The sequence below is a fragment of the Hemicordylus capensis genome, chromosome 2 (assembly GCF_027244095.1).
Source record: "Hemicordylus capensis ecotype Gifberg chromosome 2, rHemCap1.1.pri, whole genome shotgun sequence".
NCBI classification, from domain to species: Eukaryota; Metazoa; Chordata; class Lepidosauria; order Squamata; family Cordylidae; genus Hemicordylus; species Hemicordylus capensis.
Window position 1 is genome coordinate 252479310 of NC_069658.1, and position 21848 is coordinate 252501157.

Genomic DNA, 21848 nt, shown 5'->3' on the forward strand with positions numbered 1-21848 from the left:
TCCCCTGGACTTCAAACAGTTTGGTTTGAGGGCTGTGAATGGGACCCTCCTTTTTGTGCTGCCTTACAGGGCAGAAGAGAAGAAGGCTGAATGAGAGAATAACAACTTGCTTATATCCAGCTTTCATATTAAAATGTTTCTCCCTAATGAGTCTAATTATCCCCATTCTTTTTTTTTTTTAAAGAAATATCTCTACCAGGAAGCTGTTTCAGCTCATTCCTGCTCTTCGCAATAGCGATTTCATGTCAACAGTGATCCTCAGTCATTTTCAGGAAGGAAAATGCCCAGCTGAAGAAGAAAGTGAAACCAGTTTTTTAAAATTCTGTCTTCCGTCTGGGAAAGTCATGGCTGCAGGGGGGCCCGTAGAGGAGCTCTGTGATGAAGCTACTTGTTCTATCTGCCTGGAGTATTTCAAGGAACCGGTAACCATTATAGATTGTGGGCACAATTTCTGCCAAGACTGCCTGACCCAGTTCTGGGAGGAACCAGGCACAGAAGTGTCCTGTCCTTATTGCAGAAAAAACACCCAGCAAAGGAATTTCATCCCAAATCAGCAACTGGCTAAATTTGTAGCATTAGCCAAGAGACTCAGTTTTCAGGGAGGAAACAGGACAGAAGGAAAGGAAAACACTATCTGTGAAAAACACCAGGAGCCTCTAAAACTCTTCTGTAAACAAGATCAAGTCCTTATCTGTGGAATCTGCAACAGAACCAAGGAACACCGATATCACAGGAAAAAGTCTCTGGAGAAGGCTTCCCAAAAGTATAAGGTAGGAAATCCCTGTGGATCTTGATGTGAGGGTTGTGGTGGTGGATAGCTGTGGTTTCTGTTTGGTAGTTTCTTGATAGATTCCTTCCTACAGGAAATTCTTAGTTTAAATTGTAATAATAATAATAATAATAATTGTAATAATTAATGTTAATTTGATTAGTTAGCCCCTGCTAACTGGGCAAAGAGGCACCTTTTACCATGGTGATTCTCTTTATTCAGCAGGGGGAGAGTAACTGGCCCTATCCACCCCCAGCACAGTACTTCCAGTGACTGTTGCTGGGGTCTATCTTATGTTTCTTTTTAGAATGTGAGCCCTTTGGGGACAGGGTTCCATCTTATTTGTTTGTTTGTTATTTCTCGGTGTAAACCGCCCTGAGCCATTTTTGGAAGGGCGGTACAGAAATCAAATCATTATTATTATTATTATTATTATTATTATTATTATTATTATTATTAAATTCAACATCAACATTAATTTTAGGACACAGCCTAATAATGAACAAGGTCCGTCTCCAGTTACCACCGATTCATCTGGTGGTGACTCAGAGAGTGGCCTTCTCTGTAGCTACTCCTGGGCTGTGGAATGCACTCCCAGAAGAAATCCGTAATCTGAGTTCATTACTGTCTTTCAGGAGAACCCTTAAAACCTATCTGTTTGGCCTGGCCTTCCAGGGTTTTTAAACTACTGTAAACTGTTTTAAATTGTTTTAAATGGTTGCCCTGGTTTTCCAGGGTTTTTAGCTGTTTGAATGTTTAAATTGGTTTTATTCTGTTTTTATAGTTTTGATTTCAATTGTTAACTGGTTTTAATTGTTTTTATCCTGTTGTAAACTGCCCTGAGCCATTTTGGAAGGGCAGTATATAAATCGAATAAACAAACAAACAAACAAGGATTTAGTCAGATTTGCACCCCAACTTGGGTTACTCCCACTGATATGTGGAAAAGATACAAGCTAGAGTAACCAACATGGTCAAGGAGAAGGTTGTAGCCTTTGTGGGGGGGGAAATAGAAAAAAAGAATAGGAGATATGATAGGAATTTATGTTGTTTTACAAGGTTGAAGAAGATGGATAGAGAACTTTTTCTCCTTCTCTAACACTGCTTGAATTTGGTCACCCAGTGAAAATGGACTGACAGTAGATTTAAGGAAGAGAAACTTAAGTATCTAAATAAAGAAGACACAGTCAGTTATGGCCAATAAACCTCAGAGTCTAAAAATCTGATTTAAAATGTTACCCATGTATTATGTGAAGTATCAGGGTACCCCTGACCCCAATAGGGAAGGTTTGTTCCTGGGCGGATGGAGCCCAATAATCAGCCCAGACGAGAGGACTTAAGATCAAAGTTTTATTTGCCCTTAAGTAGCAAAGGTGCTGCTCGGCTCGCGCTCAAAGCAGGACAGAGGCCTGATACAAAAGCAACACATTTACACACCAGATCATCCTTAAGAAAACATTTACACACAAAAATCAGTTCTATGTCATAACTCATGGTTAGTTCCTGTTTCGTCTGGGAATAGGTCATAAATTATGCGTGCAAGCAGTGGGCCAGTCTGGGCCAGTCTTATCTTGCTCCTTCAGCACTTGCGGGTACCATGCTAAATATGATTTTTGCTAACTGAAGGGAAAACAGCTACCAGGGATGTAATCATTTCAGCATAAGCAAAAATCTTATTGCAAACCCAAACAAAATGGCGAAGCTTATGTAAAGCAATTGATTTTTGATTTCAACTTATATAGCCCATACACCATTATGTATACATGAAGTTCCTGTGAGTAATAGATTACTTCAATTGGTGTAATTTCCATACACTTAGAGGGACTTCCTCTTGTCAATCAATCATCAAAGACAAGCATAGGATATAAAACAGATACAACTAGCCGACCCCGCACAGAGCATCTGTGTGCTCTTTGGGGCCGGTTACCTCTTCCCCCCAACCTTCTGCCCGTGTCTCCGCCGGCCCGTGCCTGGACCAGGCTGCTGGGCAGAGTGCCACCACCGCGGCCAGGCCGAGTGTCTCCGCTGGGGCCAGGCCTGCCGCTGCCTCACCTTCATGGCTGGGCCCGCCGCCACTGCCTCGCCACCGTGGCTGGGCCCACCTCCGCCTCCGCCACGGCGACCAATTCTCCTGCGTGCACCTCAGCCAATCAGGTGCCTCCGCCACCCAGCCAATCAGCTGGGCACTGGGACACACATTCCAAGGCTCACTTAGGAGAATTAAATATATAGATAAAATAAAAGATCATGTGGCAATTAAATTAGAATTTATTATAGACCAAATTATCTTGAAATAATTACAACTAAATTACTAAAAATTAATAGACAATAAAATTATGATTAATAAAATACAACTCTAAACATTGTGGGCGACTTCCTCTCGTAATTGAATCAGATCCCAGAGTTTTTGTGCTTTGCTGAACCTGGTTTTTTAAAACATAAGGAGGCATCTGCCAGGGATGCTGTGGCTGTGGATATCTAGCACTGAGAAGGGACAGTATTGTGGATAGGCACTCCATAATAAGCTTAATTTTATGTATGTATGTATGTATGTATGTATGTATTTTACTTACTTACCTACCTACCTACCTACATTCTCATTGGATCACCTTGAGAATGAGGTCAAAAGTATGCATTGTATTGGTTTCAGTTGCAAATCATAAATAACCCTTAAATATAATCAAGCCAACCAAGAAAGGTAACAAAATGATGAAGGTTAAAAAAGCATTCCTTTCTAGCTCTATTAAAAATCCTTTTTTAAAAAAAATCTGTCCTTAACCTAATCTATATATATAATTCTCCTGGGTGTGCCAGGAAAAATGCGTCCGGCAGCCCAGCTGATTGGCTGGGCTGTGGAAGCGCCTGATTGGCTGGCACACCCAGGAGGAGGAGAATTGGCAGGGTGAGGGGAGGGCAAGAGGGAGCGGGGCAGGGGGAGAGGAGGGCAAGAGGGAGAGGGGGAGGGGAGGGCAAGAGGGAGTTGGGCGGGGAGGGCAAGAGGGCAAGAGGGAGTGGGGCAGGGGGAGGGCAAGAGGGCAAGGGGAGTGGGGCGGGGGGAGGGGAGGGCAAGAGAGAGTGGGGCAGGGGGAGGGGAGGGCAAGAGGGAGTGGGGTGGGGGAGGGGAGGGCAAGAGGGAGTGGGGCAGGGGGAGGGCAAGAGGGAGTGGGGGAGGGGAGGGCAAGAGGGAGGGGGAAGGGGGAGGGGAGGGCAAGAGAGAGTGGGGCAGGGGGAGGGCACGAGGGAGTGGGGCAGGGGGAGGGGAGGGCAAAAGGGAGTGGGGCAGGGGGGTGGGGAGGGCAAGAGGGAGTGGGGCAGGGGGAGGGGAGGGCAAGAGTGAGTGGGGCAGGGGGAGGAGGAGGACAAGAGGGAGTGGGGCAGGGGGAGGTGAGGGCAAGAGGGAGTGGGGTGGGGGAGGGGAGGACAAGAGGGAGTGGGGCAGGGGGAGGTGAGGGCAAGAGGGAGTGGGGTGGGGGAGGGGGAGGACAAGAGGGAGTGGGGCAGGGGGAGGGCAAGAGGAAGTGGGGCAAGGGGGAGGGGGAGGACAAGAGGGAGTGGGGTGGGGGAGGGGGAGGACAAGAGGGAGTGGGGCAAGGGGGAGGGGAGGGCAAGGGGGAGTGGGGCAAGGGGAGGGCAGGAGAGAGGAGCAGGGGGAGGGGGAGGGCAGGAGAGACTGGGGCAGGAGGGTGAGAGAGGGAGGTGGGAGGGGAGGGAGGGCAAGAGAGTGTGGGGTGGGAGGGAGGGGAAGAGAGGCAAGAGTGTGGGGCAGAAGGGAGGGAGGGAGAGTGGGGCAGGAGGGAGAAGGGAACAGCCAGCCCCAAAGAGCACACAGATGCTCTGTGCAGGTTGTCTAGTAATCAACATTTTTCATATATTCTACCTCATACTTGTAAACTGCCTAGGGGCTTCGGTAGTGGGTGATATACAAATATGCTAAATAATAAATAAATGAAATACTTCTGCAGCAGTACACTGTATTTGTATTTAAATATATCCAATTATTTTCATCTCATAATCTGCAACGCCAACCTCCCTTTTCTGTCATAGCACCCCACCCCACTCCACCCCATCCCATCTTAAGTGATTTTAAATCCATACTTAAACTGGTGCTTTTAAGCAGTTCAGTCTACCTGAAATCTATAATGCAATAAGATCTGGAGGGATTTGGTGGATGCCCATGAAATACAAAGCCTGGAGTCAGTGTATCATTCAACTTTTCCATCTTTCTCTCTCACAGATACAATTGTGTAAATCTCTAAAGTATCCAAAACTGATTTTTTGTTTCCTCTCCAGGATCTGATCTCTGAGTATCTGAGGGTTCTGAAGAAGGAGAGAGAGAAAATTCTGGCATATAAAGCAGAGACAGGAAGGGAATGCCTCAGCCTATTTGTAAGTGTCATTATTACTGAGGGCCAGTTCAGACAATGCAGATTCAGTCAACCCAGATTCAGTCTGCCTCCTCCCTTTCAGCCTTTAAAACCTTATTGAAGACATTTCTTTTCCACCAGGCATTTGCCCTTTAAATAAATAAATATTTTTAAAATCCCAGATGCTATTCTTGTTTTGTACACTGCCCTGAGTCTGTGGATTGGGCGGTATATTTATTAAATAAATAAATAAATAAATGGCTTCGTAGCTCTATCACACACAATAAGGGCATGTGAGTGTGCACATCCTTCACTGTCCCCGGGACACTTACCTAATTGTACGTGTGTGGGGTTATCCCAACCACCCCTCTACGCATGCTACAAATATTGATCTATGTGATGTGTTTCAAATATTGGCGCAATATTTCATCACTAGAATGTTCTGTGCCATTCTGACACAAGTCTGCTTTCCCCCCATCCGACCTGCTAATTGTAGAAACAAACAGATGCAGAGAGGGAAAAGACAATCGCTGAGTTCAGACAACTGCACCAGTTTCTGGAAGAACAGGAAGCGCTTCTACTGGCCCAGATGGAAGAGGTGGAGACAGAGATTGCAACTCGAAGAGATGAGTGCGTGGCCAGACTCTCCAGGAAACTCTCCTCCCTTGACAGCATCATCCAGGAGATGGAAGAGAAATGTCAGCACTCAGAGATTGAATTTCTGAAGGTAAGATGGTCACAGAAAAAGGGAAACTTCTCTCCAAGGGAAGACTGGCTCTAAACCTTTGTGTGCATCCTTCGTGGACACAAGAAGTAAAAGGATCCACTTTGTGCTGTTGATAACCAGGTCAGCCATGTACAGAAGCATCCGTGTGGGATAGGGCAGTGTATCCAGAGGTGCACCTAGGTAATTTCAGAGTCTGCACCTAAATGATTTATGGGCCAAACTCCGCCCCCACACGCGCGCACACACACACACACCCCAGAGTCCCCCAAGGCTCCTCCCTTGACAGTAATATGAATGTTTTCAATTGTGAAGCACACAAAGTCTCGTTTCTTTCATATTCCTTGAGAACATTGGCTTCTGGTCAAATAGTCACGTCTAAGAATGCCACTGAGTATATCCAACTTACTCTGGACTCTTCAGAACTAGATATTTCTGTTTATTGTGGATGGAATCTGTTGTCCCATCGAGCAGAGTGCTTCCAGAGCACAGGCGAGCTCTGAAAAGTGTACGTGCTCTTGTAAAAAAGCAGAAGAGTACCCACATTTGAAAGCATGGCAGACCATCATGAGGGCTAGTGTTTCATACTGCACACTTTGTTAGTCAGGATCACAACCATAGATTTGATTAGGCAGAGAAGAAAACATTTACCTTTTCAATTAAAAGGGTGAGCTTCCTTGCTCCTGCTTAGTTTTTCAAACCTGGGCTTTGTGTTTGAGACTGTCCGTCTAATTTTAGGCTCCAAGTTACTTTCAATAAGTATTTTGAAAGTACCTATTAATAGTATAGAAATGTGCTAAATAAATAAATAATTGCTCTTTATAGCAGCAACTGCTGAAAACCCTGATTCACACAAGTAGGAGGAGAGCTGGTCTTGTGGTAGTAAGCATGAATTGTCCCCTTTGCTAAGCAGGGTCCACCCTGGCTTGCATTTGAATGGGAGACATGTGTGAGCACTGTAAGAGATTTCCCACAGGAGATGGGGCCGCTCTGGGAAGATAGGGTTGCCATGTCCCCTGGAATTTAGGGTAGCCCCCAGATCTTGGCTCCTCCACCCGGCTGGTGGCGCAGTGGTAAAACTGCCGCCCTGTAACCAGAAGGTTACAAGTTCGATCCTGACCAGGGGCTCAAGGTTGACTCAGCCTTCCATTCTTCCGAGGTCGGTAAAATGAGTACCCAGAATGTTGGGGGCAATATGCTAAATCATTGTAAACCGCTTAGAGAGCTTCGGCTATAAAGCGGTATATAAATGTAAGTGCTATTGCTATTGCTATTGCTAAATTACACCCAGATTTACATGGATTTCAAATACGCTGCCTGGGTTGCCAGGATCTTACTCTAGATCTGATCACATGGGAGGGCAGAGAAGGAGAGGAAAGCATACAAATCTGTCAAATAAAAAAAAAAGCAAAGTAGCTGCCACATAATTTGCATAATATGCAAATTAGGATGGAAGCAACCCCTCCCCTCTGCTCTCAGATTTTGTTTTGAAACAAGTTCACATGGCATGCTCCATGTTTTCCTTCTAGCCAATGCAGGGGGGCGGGCAGGGAGAGCTTCCTAAATAGCGATATCTGCATTTCTAAAGAGAACATCTCTCTTATCATGCCAATTATTCTGCGTCAATGCCTCTCCCTATTTGTTCCAGGCGTTTTCAGAAAAAGTAGTTTAAAACCAGCATTTTTTAACTCAGGAAATACATCGAAATACGTCCTCCAGGCTTTGTTATCTCATGAAGATTCTCCATGAGAAGCATCCCCACCACCACCATGTAATATGCCTGTCACATGGGTCTGCTGAGGAGTACTCACTGGATGAGCTTGAGAGATCTGCCACAAAGTAGGAGATTCCAGAGGAGCGGCCAAACTTCTTTATTCTTTTATTCTAAAAAGGAACTGCACTGCATAACACAAACCATACAGAAACTGTTTCAATCAGACTGGGAATGAGACCACACCCATCTGCTAGGGGAGGAGAGAGATTGCAACAAACTACACTTTAGTGCTTAAAGCAATACACATAACACCCAACACTCCACTGTATCAAGCTATTGCACACCCTCAACCCTCAAGTGATGTCTTCTAAGCTCACTGTTATCCTAGTACCTGCTGAGTGTTAGTGTGCTATTTTTATCTAGTGCTTTTTGATTGTTTATAATTGTTTTAATGTACATATATTTTATCTACATGTGTGTACATATATCTATCCTGCCATAAAGGACACCCTTCATAGGGCTCTTCCAGATGGTGATACATTCTACGACGTGAAATAAAAAGAGAAATCCACATGAAGTTCAAGGATGTTTTGTAATATTCTTAGGGTTATCTGCTGGCTTTTCATGGTGATCCACAAAAAAGCTGTTCTTTTCTTTCAAATTAGAATAAAAGGAATTTGAAAAAATATGTTTTCATGGATTGACAGCAGATGGCATTAAGACTATTGCATAACATCCTTGAACATAGTGTGGATTTCTCATTTTATCTTCCACTGCAATTTGTGCTGAAGTTGGAATATATCACCATCTAGAAGAGCCCATGGAATGGCCAGTGACCAACACCCTCTTTTTCTATCTCTTTCTTCTCTAGGATATTAAAAGTACCTTGGAAAGGTAAGTAGATCCCACTCATGACAATTACCTCTGTGATGCTGGGAAAGATCTGAATAGGATACTCTCCACTTTTGCATTCAGAAGGCTCCAAGTTCCCTCCCTGGTATCTCCAAGATAGGGCAGAGAGAGACTCCTGCCTGCAACCTTGGAGAAGCTGCTGCCAGTCTGTGTAGACCAGGTTTTCTCAACGTGTGGGTCCTCAGATGTTATTGGACTTCAACTCCCATAATCCCCAGCCCCAGTGGCCTTTGGTTGGGAATTATGGGAGTTGAAGTCCAATTACATCTGGGGACCCACACGTTGAGAAACCCTGGTGTAGACAATACCGCGCTAGACAGACCTATGGTCTGACTCACTATAAGGCCGCTTCCTGTGTTCCTATCCTCCACAAAGAATTCCAACTGCCCTATGTCTTTAGGCTTTCTGCTGCCGCCTCCCTCTCTGTTCCTTTTCTTTTGCTTTACTCAGGAATTCTGGACTAGATGGATATTGACAGTTGTTCCTCTCCACTAGGTGTAAGGAGTACAAAATGTTTGCAAATCCAGTCACTTTTCCTTCTGAGCTCAAGTGGAAGATTTGGGAATTCTGTGACATTAATCCCTTTCTGGAGGCCATCAGGAAGAAACTGGAAGGTAATGAAGAATAGTTGAGGGATTCCATATGGGACATTATATTGGCTCCCTTGGTGTAAACAGGGCAGGCTCCGTATCACTTGTAACGTTAACAGAGCAAGGGAAATGGAGAATTGAAGAAGGTAATTTTAATTCACTGTAGAAATACTCAAGTCAAACCAGTCCTATAATTTCACTCAGAATTGCTTTTTCTAGAATTGGTTAAATGTGTCATATGTAAATGTTTGACCACCAGTCACTTAAGCTCTTTAAAGCTGAGTAATGTTTTAACAGGGCACTAGGATAGAACAGCACCCAGAATACGATAGCAGAGGGCAGGTGTTCCCAACCTGATTGATTGACTGATGATTCAGTTTGTATACTGCCTTTCATAAAACTTATCCCAAGAAATTTTACAAAAGTTAATACAATAAAATTCCATACAAACACATTAAAATATCAAAATCAATTAAGACCATAAAAAAATAAAAACACCAAAAAGCAACAGTCATAAAAACAAAAAGAGAGTTGCCTGGAAAGGAGAGACTCGCAAACCCCAAGCAAAAAATAAAAGTTTTCAGTGGTTTTAAAAAAAGCAGCCACAGACACCAGAGCATAGACACCCACTGGGAGAGCATTCCAGAACCTGGGGGCAACAACAGAGAAGGCCCTGACCCACATGCACAACAATCGAGCCTCCCTCAATGTTGGCACATAGAGCAAAGCCTCCTACAAGTGTACCCTTTCTGTCACAAACCTTTAGCTCAGGGACTCCATAGGGGTGTGTGTGTGTGTGTGTGTGTGTGTACACACACACAGGTTACAGTTATGAGACAGGCTACTCCAGTCACTAGCTTACATCAAGAGAAAGCTATTCATGTGTACTCCCATTGAAAATCGATTTCAATTTCAAGTCGATTTCAACTCCTGGCGCCCACAGAGTCCTGTGGTTTTCTTTGGTAGAATACAGGAGTGGTTTACCATTGCCTCCTCCCACACAGTATGAAATGATGCCTTTCAGCATCTTCCGATATCGCTGCTGCCCGATATAGTAGCAGTGGGGATTCGAACCAGCAGCCTTCTGCTTCGAGTATTCAGTGCTAATTTTCTGAAGCCTGTCAGTCAGACTGAGGGGAGGGGGTACGCTGAGCTTCAGCACATAGCCAGCCAGCCAGCCAGCCAGCCAAGAGCAGAGGAGGGAGCTGTTTGTAGGAGTTTACTTGAATCGTGATTCGAGCACCGGTTCTTGCCCTGGTTGGCAGCAGGGAGCAAGAGCTTTAAGAAAGAGGAGAGCAGGACCTTACCTGTTCTGTCTCACCCCATGCAGCTTCCTGCTGGGATGGCGCTCAGCCCAAGTATCCCTGCACAGCGCCAGCATGCAAATGGTGTCTGTGCTTGACAGGCAGCATTTGCATGGTCAGCAACATCATGTGTGTGCACACAAGGAACTGAATCAGATCTGTCTATCTATCTATCTATCTATCTATCTATCTATCATATTATAGCACTGTAGAGGCTGTGTAGGTTAGCCTTTTGCCAACTTAACTCACCACTAGAAGCTTTTAGCCACAGAAGGAACAAAAGAGACAATACAGCAATGGAATTTATCTTTTTCTCCCCACACCATTTTTAGCCTAATTTCCTTACGAAAAATAAGCTTATGAGATCATCAATGCCTGGACCAATATGAACCAAATTGGTTACAGTTGTAGGGACACATAGGGATACCTCAGCAGCATAGTTTGTGATGATGTCATCCCGCCCAATTCAAGGTGTTTTAATGTAAACCGCCCTGAGCCTTTTGGAAGGGCGGTATAAATTTTTTAATAAATAAATAAATAATAAAAATGACGGACGCATAAATGTATGAGGCACAAGAGGGATATGTGAACTGCCTAACCCATTTGCACCAAATTTGGCACAATGGTAGTGAGTGACACCTCAATGGTGTAGTTTGTAATTATGTCATCCACTCTTGATTCAAGATGGCAGATGTGTGGATGATTGAGGCACAAGTGGGCTAACTTGTGAACTGCCTATCCGATTTGGACCAAATTTGCTACGGCTGTAGGGACACATCGGGATGGCTCAAGGGGGTAGTTTGTACTGGTGTCATCCTGATCCACCTGATTCAAGATGGCAGGTGCATGAACGGTTGAGGCACAAGCTAACTTGCAGACTGCCTGACCGATTTGAACCAAATCTGGCACAGTTGTAGTGGTACACAGGGACACATCAGCAGCGTAGTTTGTGATGATGTTACCCACCCCAATTCAAGATGGTGAATGTGTGAAGGCTGAATGTGTGAAGGCTAACTTGTGAGGACAGTAATTATCAATTAAGACTACAGTGAAACAAATATAAGCAGATTAGTTCTTACCAGAACAACTTGTTTCTGATTAAATTAACTCTCCCCCAAACCTAGTACTTGCCCTACATGGGAAAACACATGTCTGCCTTGGCCTCTAATCTTTCGTGTGGGGGGCAGGGGGAGGTGTGAGGAATCTATCTTATAATGATAAGTGATGTATTTGTTATAAGATGTGTTTTAAGAGTGATACTGTTGTGCTTAATCTCTGTCCCTTTCTTTCCTAGACACTCTATCATCTGGATTTCCACTGCAGAAAGGTAAATGTTGGGGACTGGTGGAGAACCAAACTCACAGGAGCAGTGTTCCCTCTAACAGGGATTCCCAGATGTTGTTGACTACAACTCCCAGAATCCCCAGCTGCAATGGCTTTTGCTTGGGGATTATGGGAGTTGTAGTCAACAACATCTGGGAATCCCTGTTAGACGGAACACTACACAGGAGGGATGGGGACTTGTCAGAGAACTGTCTGCTCATATTTATTTGGAGTTCAACCATTCTACCCTAGAACTAGAACCCCATAAGTGGGTTAACTATGAGTCATGTGAAAGAATAAGGAAGCACTTCCATGACTATGTATGTTTCCTTTGGACATATAAAAGCATGTATATCTGTCCCTCAATATTTCCATTTGCAAAGTGGCTTACAAATAATAGAACCCTTTTAATTAAGAGCTGCCTGGCTGGATCAAGCCAAAGAAAATAAATCAAGGGCAGCATTCTGCTTCCAGTAGTGGCTGGAATAGGTACCCCTGGGAAGCTGGCACGGAGGCAACAGCCTTCTCTTGTTCTCGGGGTGGCCCAAAGTATTGCAGTGCCAGTGCCTGAGGCGAGGTGCCTAATGCAGCCTTGCCCCACAGGGCCCAACCCCCTTTCAGAAATGAGGCTTGCAAGCTTTGAAAGTGTTGCAAGAGACAGGGAAGAGGAAAGGTTGCCAGCAACCTCCTCTTCTCTCCTTGTGCTTCCTGCAGACTTTGCAAGGAGTGTGAAGAGAAGTGCTCCTTGCAAATCTCGCAGAAGTCAGGTTGGTCCTGAGATGCTGCTCTGATACTGGCAGTGCGGGCCAACCTGTTGGCACCCCAATAATCCACTGCTTGAAGCAACTGCCTCACCTTGCCCCATGACAGAACCACCCCTGCCTGTTGTTTGCTCCACAGCATCTGGAACTCAAAGGCAGGCTTGTAAATAGCCACTTGCCTGGATATCTGAGGTAGGTAGGAGCCTCCTCCAGATGTCCAGGTAGGTCAGCTTTACAAATGCATACCCTCCAACATTTTAGTGATGAAAACAGGAACATTCTTGTGACATCGCTGTTAGTATACCAAGGATCACCATGAGCCACACCCCTCTCCATTGTTACACATTGGGCAGCATCCTGACTAGTAGTTCCATGAGTGGAAGATGTTCTGCTCACACGAGAAGGATGAGTCTCACCTATCTCCCCTTCCTTTTACTGCCCTGGGACAATGATTTGGCCGGAGAGATGTGTACATAGACATGCGAAGGGGTAGACTTTTCATCACTCCCCAAGCTGATTCTGCTTCTTTTCTCTTTCCTTCTCTCCCCCCAAAACAGCAAATGTCACTCTAGATGCAGACATAGCTAGTCCCTGGCTCATCCTGTCTACAGATTGTAAAAGCCTGAGGAATGGACGTGAATACCAACATCTGCCCAACAATCCTGAGAGATTTGATGAATGGCCTTGTGTGCTGGGATGTGAGGGATTCACAGAAGGCAGACATTTCTGGCAAGTCACTGTGGGAAGCGAGGAAAACTGGGCTGTGGGGGTTGCCAGAAAGTCTGTGAAGAGAAAAGGCCAGCTCAGCATAAGTCCTGAGGAAGGGATCTGGGCTGTAGGAAAGTGGGCAGGTGAATACAAGGCTCTCAACCCTCCAGATTTCTCTCGTCTGTCCCTGAGTGGGGAACCTAAGAGAATACAAGTGTCTCTGAACTGTGAAGGGGATCAGGTGACCTTTTTGGATGCAGATAGAGCAACCCAGCTCTTCACGTTCTCAGCAGTCTCATTCCCCAGGGAGACCCTTCACCCCTTCTTTTGGCTTCAAAATAAGGACTACCTCACACTCTCTTGAAGCCACCTAATGGTGCAGCGGGGAAGTAACTTGCCTAGCGAGCAAGAGGTTGCCGGTTTGAATCCCCGCTGGTATGTTTCCCAGACTATATCAAGCAGCAGCAATATAGGAAGATGCTGAAAGGCATCATTTCATACTGCACGGGAGATGGCAATGGTGAACCCCTCCTGTATTCTACCAAAGAAAACCACAGGGCTCTGTGGACACCAGGAGTTGATACCGACTCGATGGCTCAACATTACTTAACTTTACCACACTCTCTTCCTAAGGATGCCAAATATACCTCACAGGCTCTGCTGACCAGGATGATTAATCAAACATCTCAAATATCTGTTGATCCACGAGCACTTCCTGGAACTGCAAAGGCTTAAGGAAGCATTTGATCATTACTGAAACTAATTCAAATGGAGTCTGATTGTTCCCTACCTTTCCTAGAGTCCCCCTGTTTCCTCTGCTTCTGATTTGCTTCAAATAAAGCAAATACACAGTAATGGGAAACAAAAGCAGTAAAAGAAATAAAACCACCACACTTATAGAAAGTGTCTATCAGTGGGCTCATTGCTAAAACCATGTACTATATTTAGGTTTTCCCCAAGTTCTCTTCCTTCGGGTATAACCTGTATTTGACCTCTATTTTTTAAGGGGCTTGTCTTAAATTCAGAGTAGTCTTGTATTTGGGTAAATACGGTTGGTTTTAGACAGATTTAAAGTTCTGCCTATGCTTAAAATAGATGTGGTATGTATCTGAGGGCGTAGCAAGATTGGAGTGGATCCTGGGACAAAATGTGAAGATGATGGTCCCCTACCCCACCACCCATTTCTCCACTGTTTCCTTTGGAGAAGTGGGGAGTGAGCAAAGAGCAAACTGTCACTCAGCTAACAGACCCCCTCTTCCTTGGGGGCCAAGGACATTTGTCCTCAATCCCTTGGTCAGTTATAGCTATGCTGCTGTGGTATCATTTATTACTGTAGTGTTGCTGTAAAAATAATAATAAATTGTGAGTTCTCAGGTACTAAAAACTGTTACTATTCAGGGAGGATCCACTATATTCAGAGGGATCCACACCATACCCTATAACTGTCCCAATTCAGCCAGAATAGCCGTGTTTTCCAGAGCCCTGTCCTAGGGAAAACCCAGTCTTCCCATTATCCCTAGTTTAAAGATGCACGATGCTGTTGTGCTTTGATTGTGGGCTGAGGAGGGGACAGGGAGTTGCACTAGACATAACTTGGGCTGCAATCCTGTGCACACTTGCTTCAGAGGAAGCCCCACTAATCTGGATGGGTGACAGGGTGCACAGTCCACCATTGACGGTAGCAAATGGTCAGGGCTGCTGTGCAACTTCAAAGGCAACCCCAGTGTTACTCAATGGGACTACTGCAAAATACCTAAAAACTGCTAGCGTGGAAAGAGCAGCACTGCACTGCTGCCTGGCAGTGGTTTTTAGCCAATTTACAGGTGCCCCAGCGCTACACGGTCGGAGTTGCCTTTGAAGATGCACCAGCTGCCCTGATGGGTCGCTACCATTGACAATGGACCACACATCATGTCATCTGGTGGGACTTCCTTCTGAGTAAACATGCATAGGATTGTGCTGAATATGAAGTCCAGTAGAGTTTATATAAACCATACCCAGCTTTGGGGGAGCGATGGGATAGGGATGTGCATGAATTGCAATTCGAAGCCTGACATCGTAACACATCCCCTGCACCTTTAAAATGGAGGAGGGCAGGTGCATAGCTGCTCCTCCGCCATTGCTGCCACTTCCTGAATCAGCAGGGGCAGCACTTCTCCCAGCTATAATTGTGTGCCACCGGCACTCTCACTTAGCTGCCCCCGTGTGACACCGGCAGGCACATGGCCTCCATGCATGCGTGGAGGCCATGTGTGTGCCAGCATCATGCAGGGCAGCTGGGGGAGAATGCCGCTGGGGCGCAAAAATAGCTGGGAGGAGTACTGCTGATTCAGGAAGTGGCAGCGAGCAGAGGAGTAGCGGCTATGCCCTCCATTTTAAAAGGTGCAGGGGATGTGTTGTGATTCCGGCTTTGAATCGCAATTTGTGCACATCCCTACTATGGTAGATAATCACAGAAGCAATTCGGAATAACTTCTATAGAATTCTTTCTACCAGATTGTGAATTAGCAGTCATCCTCTCAGACAAAGTATGAGTATTTAAGTATTAAGTCCAGTCATGTATATAATCATGTATTTTATATCCCGTTCTATCCCATGAGCTCAGAGCAGCATTTTTCCTAAATGTTAATACTCCAGCATCTATGAACTTTCAGTCTCAAAATTTCTGATCTTAAGTTACTGGTTATATATGACACTTCAGTAATTATGTCTGAAGGATAGGGCCATCGTTGGTAGTTCTATCCAAATCCTTGCTTGATTCATGTTCATAAAATGATAATAAACAGCATGGCTGGATTAAGGCTTAATGGGGGCGGCGGCACAGGATAAGGGAGCTTTTGTGGTATTGTCCACATGGCTAACAACACATAAAAGCATGGGCTGATTACAAAAACCATATTGATTGTAATGTGTGTAAATTAGTGTAATACTGAATATGTCATGTACAAATAAACCTAAAGTGAAGAAATTTGTATTTAACTTTAATTTTCAAGAGGCAATTCATAGACTCAAATAATATTAGAGTTGGGAGGGACCTTGGAGGCCTTCTAGTCCCACCCCCTTCTCAGTGCAGGAAACTAGCAAAGCTTAGAGTGTGCCCTCTTCAGTTTTGTAGCCCTAGTGTGACTGACAGATCTGGTGTGCCCAAGGAGAGCTGCTGGACTGAGCTCTGAACCTTAAAAATTTTCCCCCTCTACAACAGTAATTCTGCAGATAAGCATGGAGAGAGCTTTCTTGTCCATCTGTCTTTCTCTGAAAAATCCATAAAACAAATATATTATTTTGTCTTCCAACCAACGTGCAGGTGTTTTCTGGACCTGTCTCTAGGATCTCACAGTTGGAAATGTATGGCAGGGGGGTTCATTGAATGTTTCCCATGGTTCAATTTGCATTCAAACCAAAGTCAAACCAGAAGAACTCAAGGCAGGCAGGCACCCAAGTTCTGCCTTTGTCCATTTGAGATCCAACAAAACCAGATATCAGCAATAGCACAGCAAGCATGATCAGTGCTGAGAAAAGAAAACCACAAACCTCCTTGAGAAGAACGCTTCTTCTCTTTGTATCTGGATTATAAGCCAGGGCCTCAGATTGGCTGGGCCCCGACTGACAGCCTACCTGGCTGACATGTGCCATGGCACCAGTCCACCTCCTCATCACAGGCCATGGTTGGTGTATGTGTGTGTGTCTGTGCTGCTTGGAAAAATGTTAACATTAACACGCAAAATCAGACCTCCTGCCTGCTCCGTCATGGCCTCCAATTAGTGCTGGGCCTCAGGGGCCTTATTCACCCACAGGAAATAATGGGCCTTATTCACCCATAGGGAATAATGTGGAACTCAAACCACCATATTATTCCCCATGGGTAGCACCGAGGAACACCAAAGTGGGTTGGGTGATAGGGCATGAAGGGTGCTGGCCATCCAACCCACAAAACAGTCTGGCAATCAGGTGATTTTTAATGAGTTTTTCAATTTTTTTCTGGGTCAGTAGGTCAATGACCTCCATTTAATGCCCATCCAGAACACACTTTCTATATATCAAAAGGAAAAGAATTAATTAAGAAGCCTTTCACATAGTTCTTAATGACACTTTTAAAGTAGACAACTGTGGTAGTCTACCAAGAAGCAGCTGAAATCTGCAGTGCAGCACAATATAGGGAGATTTTTGATACCAAGTCCTAATCAGCAAGGAACTGAATAATCATTAATTCAATAGATAGGTTAATATCATTTAACAAGCAAGTTGCATAAAATCCCAACTGACTTCCATGAAACTTTGCAATCAGGCTTTTTCTAGAGTCCCAATATAATGGGAACTAAAATATGTGCAACGTGTTTAGAGTCACAAAAACAAGTTCTTGAAGTCATCAATATCTTCCAGTACTTTCTTTTAGCAACAGCCATGGAGAAGAAAGTACATTTTGCCAAAAATGCTCTATGGTATTTTGACAGACTGGAGACTTTGACAGACTGGAGGGTTAATTACAATTCCCTGGAATCCATCCTCTGTGGAGAGATTGCTTTGGTCCCACTTTAGAAGCATGCTGCTTCAAGGTAGGCTGCCATCAAGCTAAAGACTGATCTGGAATCACTGGTTGAACTCAAATATCCTGACATGGCAAAGTCAGAGTCTACAAAACCCAACTTTGGACAAAAATGGCAAATGCGGTTCAGTGTTGGCAAGTGTAAAGTGATGCACATTGGGATGAAAAACCCCAACTTCAAGAATACGCTGATGGGATCTGAGCTGTCGGTGACTGACCAAGAGAGGGATCTTGGGGTCGTGGTGGACAGCTCACTGAAAGTGTCGACTCAGTGTGCGGCAGCTGTGAAAAAGGCCAATTCCATGCTAGGGATCATTAGGAAGGGGATTGAAAATAAAACAGCTAACATTATAATGCCCTTATACAAAACTATGGCGCGGCCACACCTGGAGTACTGCATACAATTCTGGTCACCACATCTTTAAAAGGACACTGTAGAACTGGAAAAGGTGCAGAAGAGGGCAACCAAGATGATCAGGGGCCTACAGCACCTTTCTTATGAGGCAAGGCTACAACTTCTAGGGCTATTTAGTTTAGAAAAAAGACGACTGTGGGGTGACATGATAGAGGTCTATAAAACCATGCATGGTGTGGAGAAAGTGGACAGAAAGGAATTCTTCTCCCTCTCACATAACACTAGAACCAGGGGTCATCCGATGAAATTGATTGCCGGGATATTTAGGAACAAGAAATTGTATTTTTTCACACAACACATAATCAACTTGTGAAATTCTCTGCCACAAGATGTGGTGACAGCCAGCAACCTGGATGGCTTTAAGAGGGGTTTGGATGACTTCATGGAGGAGAGGTCTATCATTGGCTACTACAGTAGTTAGAGGGCTAGAGGCCATCTCCAGCCTCAAAGGCAGGATGCCTCTGAGTACCAGTTGCAGGGGAGTAACAGCAGGAGAGAGGGCATGCCCTCAACTCCTGCCTGTGGCTTCCAGTGGCATCTGGTGGGCCACTGTGTGAAACAGGCTGCTGGACTAGATGGGCCTTGGACCTGAACCAGCAGGGCTGTTCTTATCTATATTGTAAAAATTGATTCTAAAGATAGCAGCATACAGTAGTGCAACAACCAAGTAAAACATGAACCTTTAAAAACCATATTGAAGCTACTTCTAAGTATATGAAATTTATTATGGGCAGGGAAAAGAGGTACAAATGGAGTAAAGAAGAACACAGATGATTTAAAACAACAACTAAAACAGTATCTAACTAAATAATGGGTTTTACTTTAGTTCAGCTGTTAGGCAAAACCTCAGCTGAAAGAGCATTAATTTTTACAGCATCTCCCAGTTCATAGACACAAGTTAACAGATGGGGAAATTGTGACAAATTGTTAGGCTATTGGCTCAAATATTCATAGGAATTAAAGAGGCTAAAGGCTTCCCACTTTTCCAAGGATGGTGGATAGCTCTTAGGTCCAATGAGAAGACACATCTGATACAACCCAGGTCTCTGGCTAATCTGAATTTAGGATTTCCCCTCCAGCTCCCTTTTACTTGACCATAGTAAATCAACAGGGAAGGAAAGAGACCAGCTCATGCTGTGAGATGAGCCAGTGACAACCCTTCAAAGGAAAAATTGAATTAGGCCTACATGAAGTGTTGAATTATCACAGCTGGCTTTGGAAGGAAATAACCACTCTCTTTACCTCCTCCAGGAAATAGGCCATAGGAACATAGGAAGCTGCCATAGACTGAGTCAGACCATAGGTCCATCTAGCTCAGTATTGTCTTCAAAGACTGGCAGCGGCTTCTCCAGGGTTGCAGGCAGGAATCTCTCTCAGCCCTATCTTGGAGATGCCAGAGAGGGAACTTGGAACCTAGAGACTCTTCCCAGAGCAGCTCCATCCCCTAAGGGGAATATCTTACAGTGCTCACACTTCTAGTCTCCCATTCATATGCAACCAGGGTGGACCCTGCTTAGCTAAGGGGACAAGTCATGCTTGCTACCACAAGACCAGGAGCCAAATGCCCCTGTAACTATATACAGTTGTTAGAAGCTTGCAGGTTAAGAGAGAGGGAAATTATTTGGGAGGTGTGCATCAGGAAGCACATATTCCAAACTGTCAAGAAGAAAATACCTGAGCACAAGGACATGGGTTCAAGCAAGTAGACAGCAGATTTTTCAGACATATGAAAGTAGTTCAGGTTGTCTGGCCAAACCTTAGAAATATAGCAGACTTTCTGTCACTAACCTTCTCCTCCCATACTGTTTCCCTAGGGCTCTTTAGATGAGATTTACCACAACAACAGCATTTATATACCGCTTTTCAACAAAAGTTTCCAAAGCGGTTTACATAGAGAAATATATATTTTTAAAAGGTGGCTCCCTGTCCCCAAAGGGCTCACAATCTAAAAAGAAACCTAAGACATCAGCAACAGTCACTGGAGGTACTGTGCTGGGGGTAGATAGGGCCAATTACTCTCCACCTGCTCAGTAAAGAGAATCACCATGTTAGAAAGGTGCCTCTTTGCCCAGTTAGTAGGGGTAACTGCTAGCCACCCCTTCTTAGAGACTTTTGCTGGGATGTAATCCTGCCTTTTCTCAACATTTCAAAGTCTGTATCATCGTACTCAAGACACTGGAAGTATCTTCTCATGTAGCACTCCAAGAGTGTTCAGGTTGCTTGGATCAACATTGCCCTGAAACGACCAATCCCAAATCTTCATTTAAAAATTCCTGTCTTGCATTTCTAAGAAGATATTTTAAGGTGGCTTACAAAATTGAAGATTAAAAAATACAACCCCAATTTAAAAAATTACTAATTGCTAATTGTGAAAAGGGAATATCAGACCGAGGAAGTTAATACTGCACAAAACACTAATTCTTAGGCAGTAATAGGAAGAAAGGCCTGCTGGAACATCTACAGCAGATGCAAGAAGGTCATTAAAGGCAGGGCAGACTGCGGAGGGGAAGGAATTGTCATTTTAAAAGGAGCCACCATAGCCAAGCACCATAGCCAAGCATGGCCCCCAGATGAATTCCTGAGAGTGTTATATGCAGAAGGCCCTCCCTGCCAGTCCTTAGGCAGACTCAAGTGGGAGGAGGCAGACAAGTAGCCTAGTTCCAAACCATTTAGATCTTTCTTAGATGTATATTCTCCCATGTTAGACAGCATTATATACTGCCTTCTTTTCTATAAGGAATCTTCATTATAGGGTTCTATAGGAGCCTATAGCAAAGAGGCTTGGCCTTGTGATAGGAAGCATAGATTGTCCCCTTAGCTAAGTAGGGTCTGTCCTGGTTTGAATTTGAATGGGAGACTACATGTGAGCATTGTAAGATATTCCCTGTCAGGGATGGGGCTGCTCTGGGAAGATCTCTTGCATGCTTGCATGCAGATAGTTCCAAGTTCCGTCTCTGGCATCTCCAAGATAGAGCTGAGAAAGACAATTGCCTGCAACCTTGGAGAAGCTGCTGCCAGTCTGTTTAAACAATCCTGAGCTAGATGGGCCAATAGTCTGACTTGGTATAAGGCAACTTCCTATGTTCAGAGGGCTTTCTGTATTTTCCCCTATAAGAACCCATTCTATATGTTCAGAAGATCTTCCGGTGTTCCAGGCCGAGAAGCCCCAGGGTTCTGGACATCTTCAAGTCTTCTCCTTTTGTGTTCCTGAACAAGGGGTATGTCAGTGTCAGGGTGAGTATCTTCGTTTTGTGGCTGAATTTTCACTGTCTGGGGAGGAGGATCCACAGGTTTCACCAGTGATGCAGTGATGCTTGTATTGCACTGGATACCTAAAAAGTTAGAAACCAATGCCCTGTTTACATTCATGTTCAACACTCACACAACTAGTGTACAATGTTCACAGATCTGTACACAGGGACAGTTATTCACATGTTATGTTGAACACAGGCACACCCATACACTTCTTATCTGTAGCATGCAATTGAGAGAACCTGTACCATGGTTCACTTTTAAAATGGGTTCAGGCAGTGTCATTTACACAAACACATGCCTCCACCGCAGACCCCCACCCTACCCCCCGTGACTTATGTCAGCCGCGGGGGGCGTGGTTTTGCTCCTAAATGTGGCCCCATTTAGGAGCTCAGTTGGCCAGCGCTGCATTAGCAGTGAAACCACGCCCCTGCGCCTGACATCAGTCGCAGGGGGTGGCGTGGCGTGG

At 44.8% G+C, this 21848-nt stretch overlaps 2 protein-coding genes across 2 annotated transcripts in view; one reads left to right on the top strand and one right to left on the bottom strand.

Annotated features, from left to right (window-relative positions):
- The first annotated feature begins 344 nt into the window (after positions 1-344).
- LOC128343944 (E3 ubiquitin-protein ligase TRIM7-like) lies at positions 345-16119 on the top strand. The gene is made up of 7 exons (XM_053293380.1): positions 345-770; positions 5060-5155; positions 5630-5860; positions 8443-8465; positions 8979-9097; positions 11672-11704; positions 13019-16119. Exons 1-7 carry the CDS (start codon positions 345-347, stop codon positions 13531-13533), a joined length of 1443 nt encoding a protein of 480 aa, XP_053149355.1. The 3' UTR covers positions 13534-16119.
- A 2712-nt stretch (positions 16120-18831) lies between these two features.
- Positions 18832-21848, bottom strand: part of LOC128346047 (E3 ubiquitin-protein ligase TRIM7-like) — a 45245-nt gene continuing 42228 nt past the window's right edge. The window contains exon 11 of the mRNA XM_053298913.1: positions 18832-21459. The gene's annotated coding sequence lies outside the window, so the exon portion shown is untranslated. The remainder of the gene's footprint in view (positions 21460-21848) is intronic.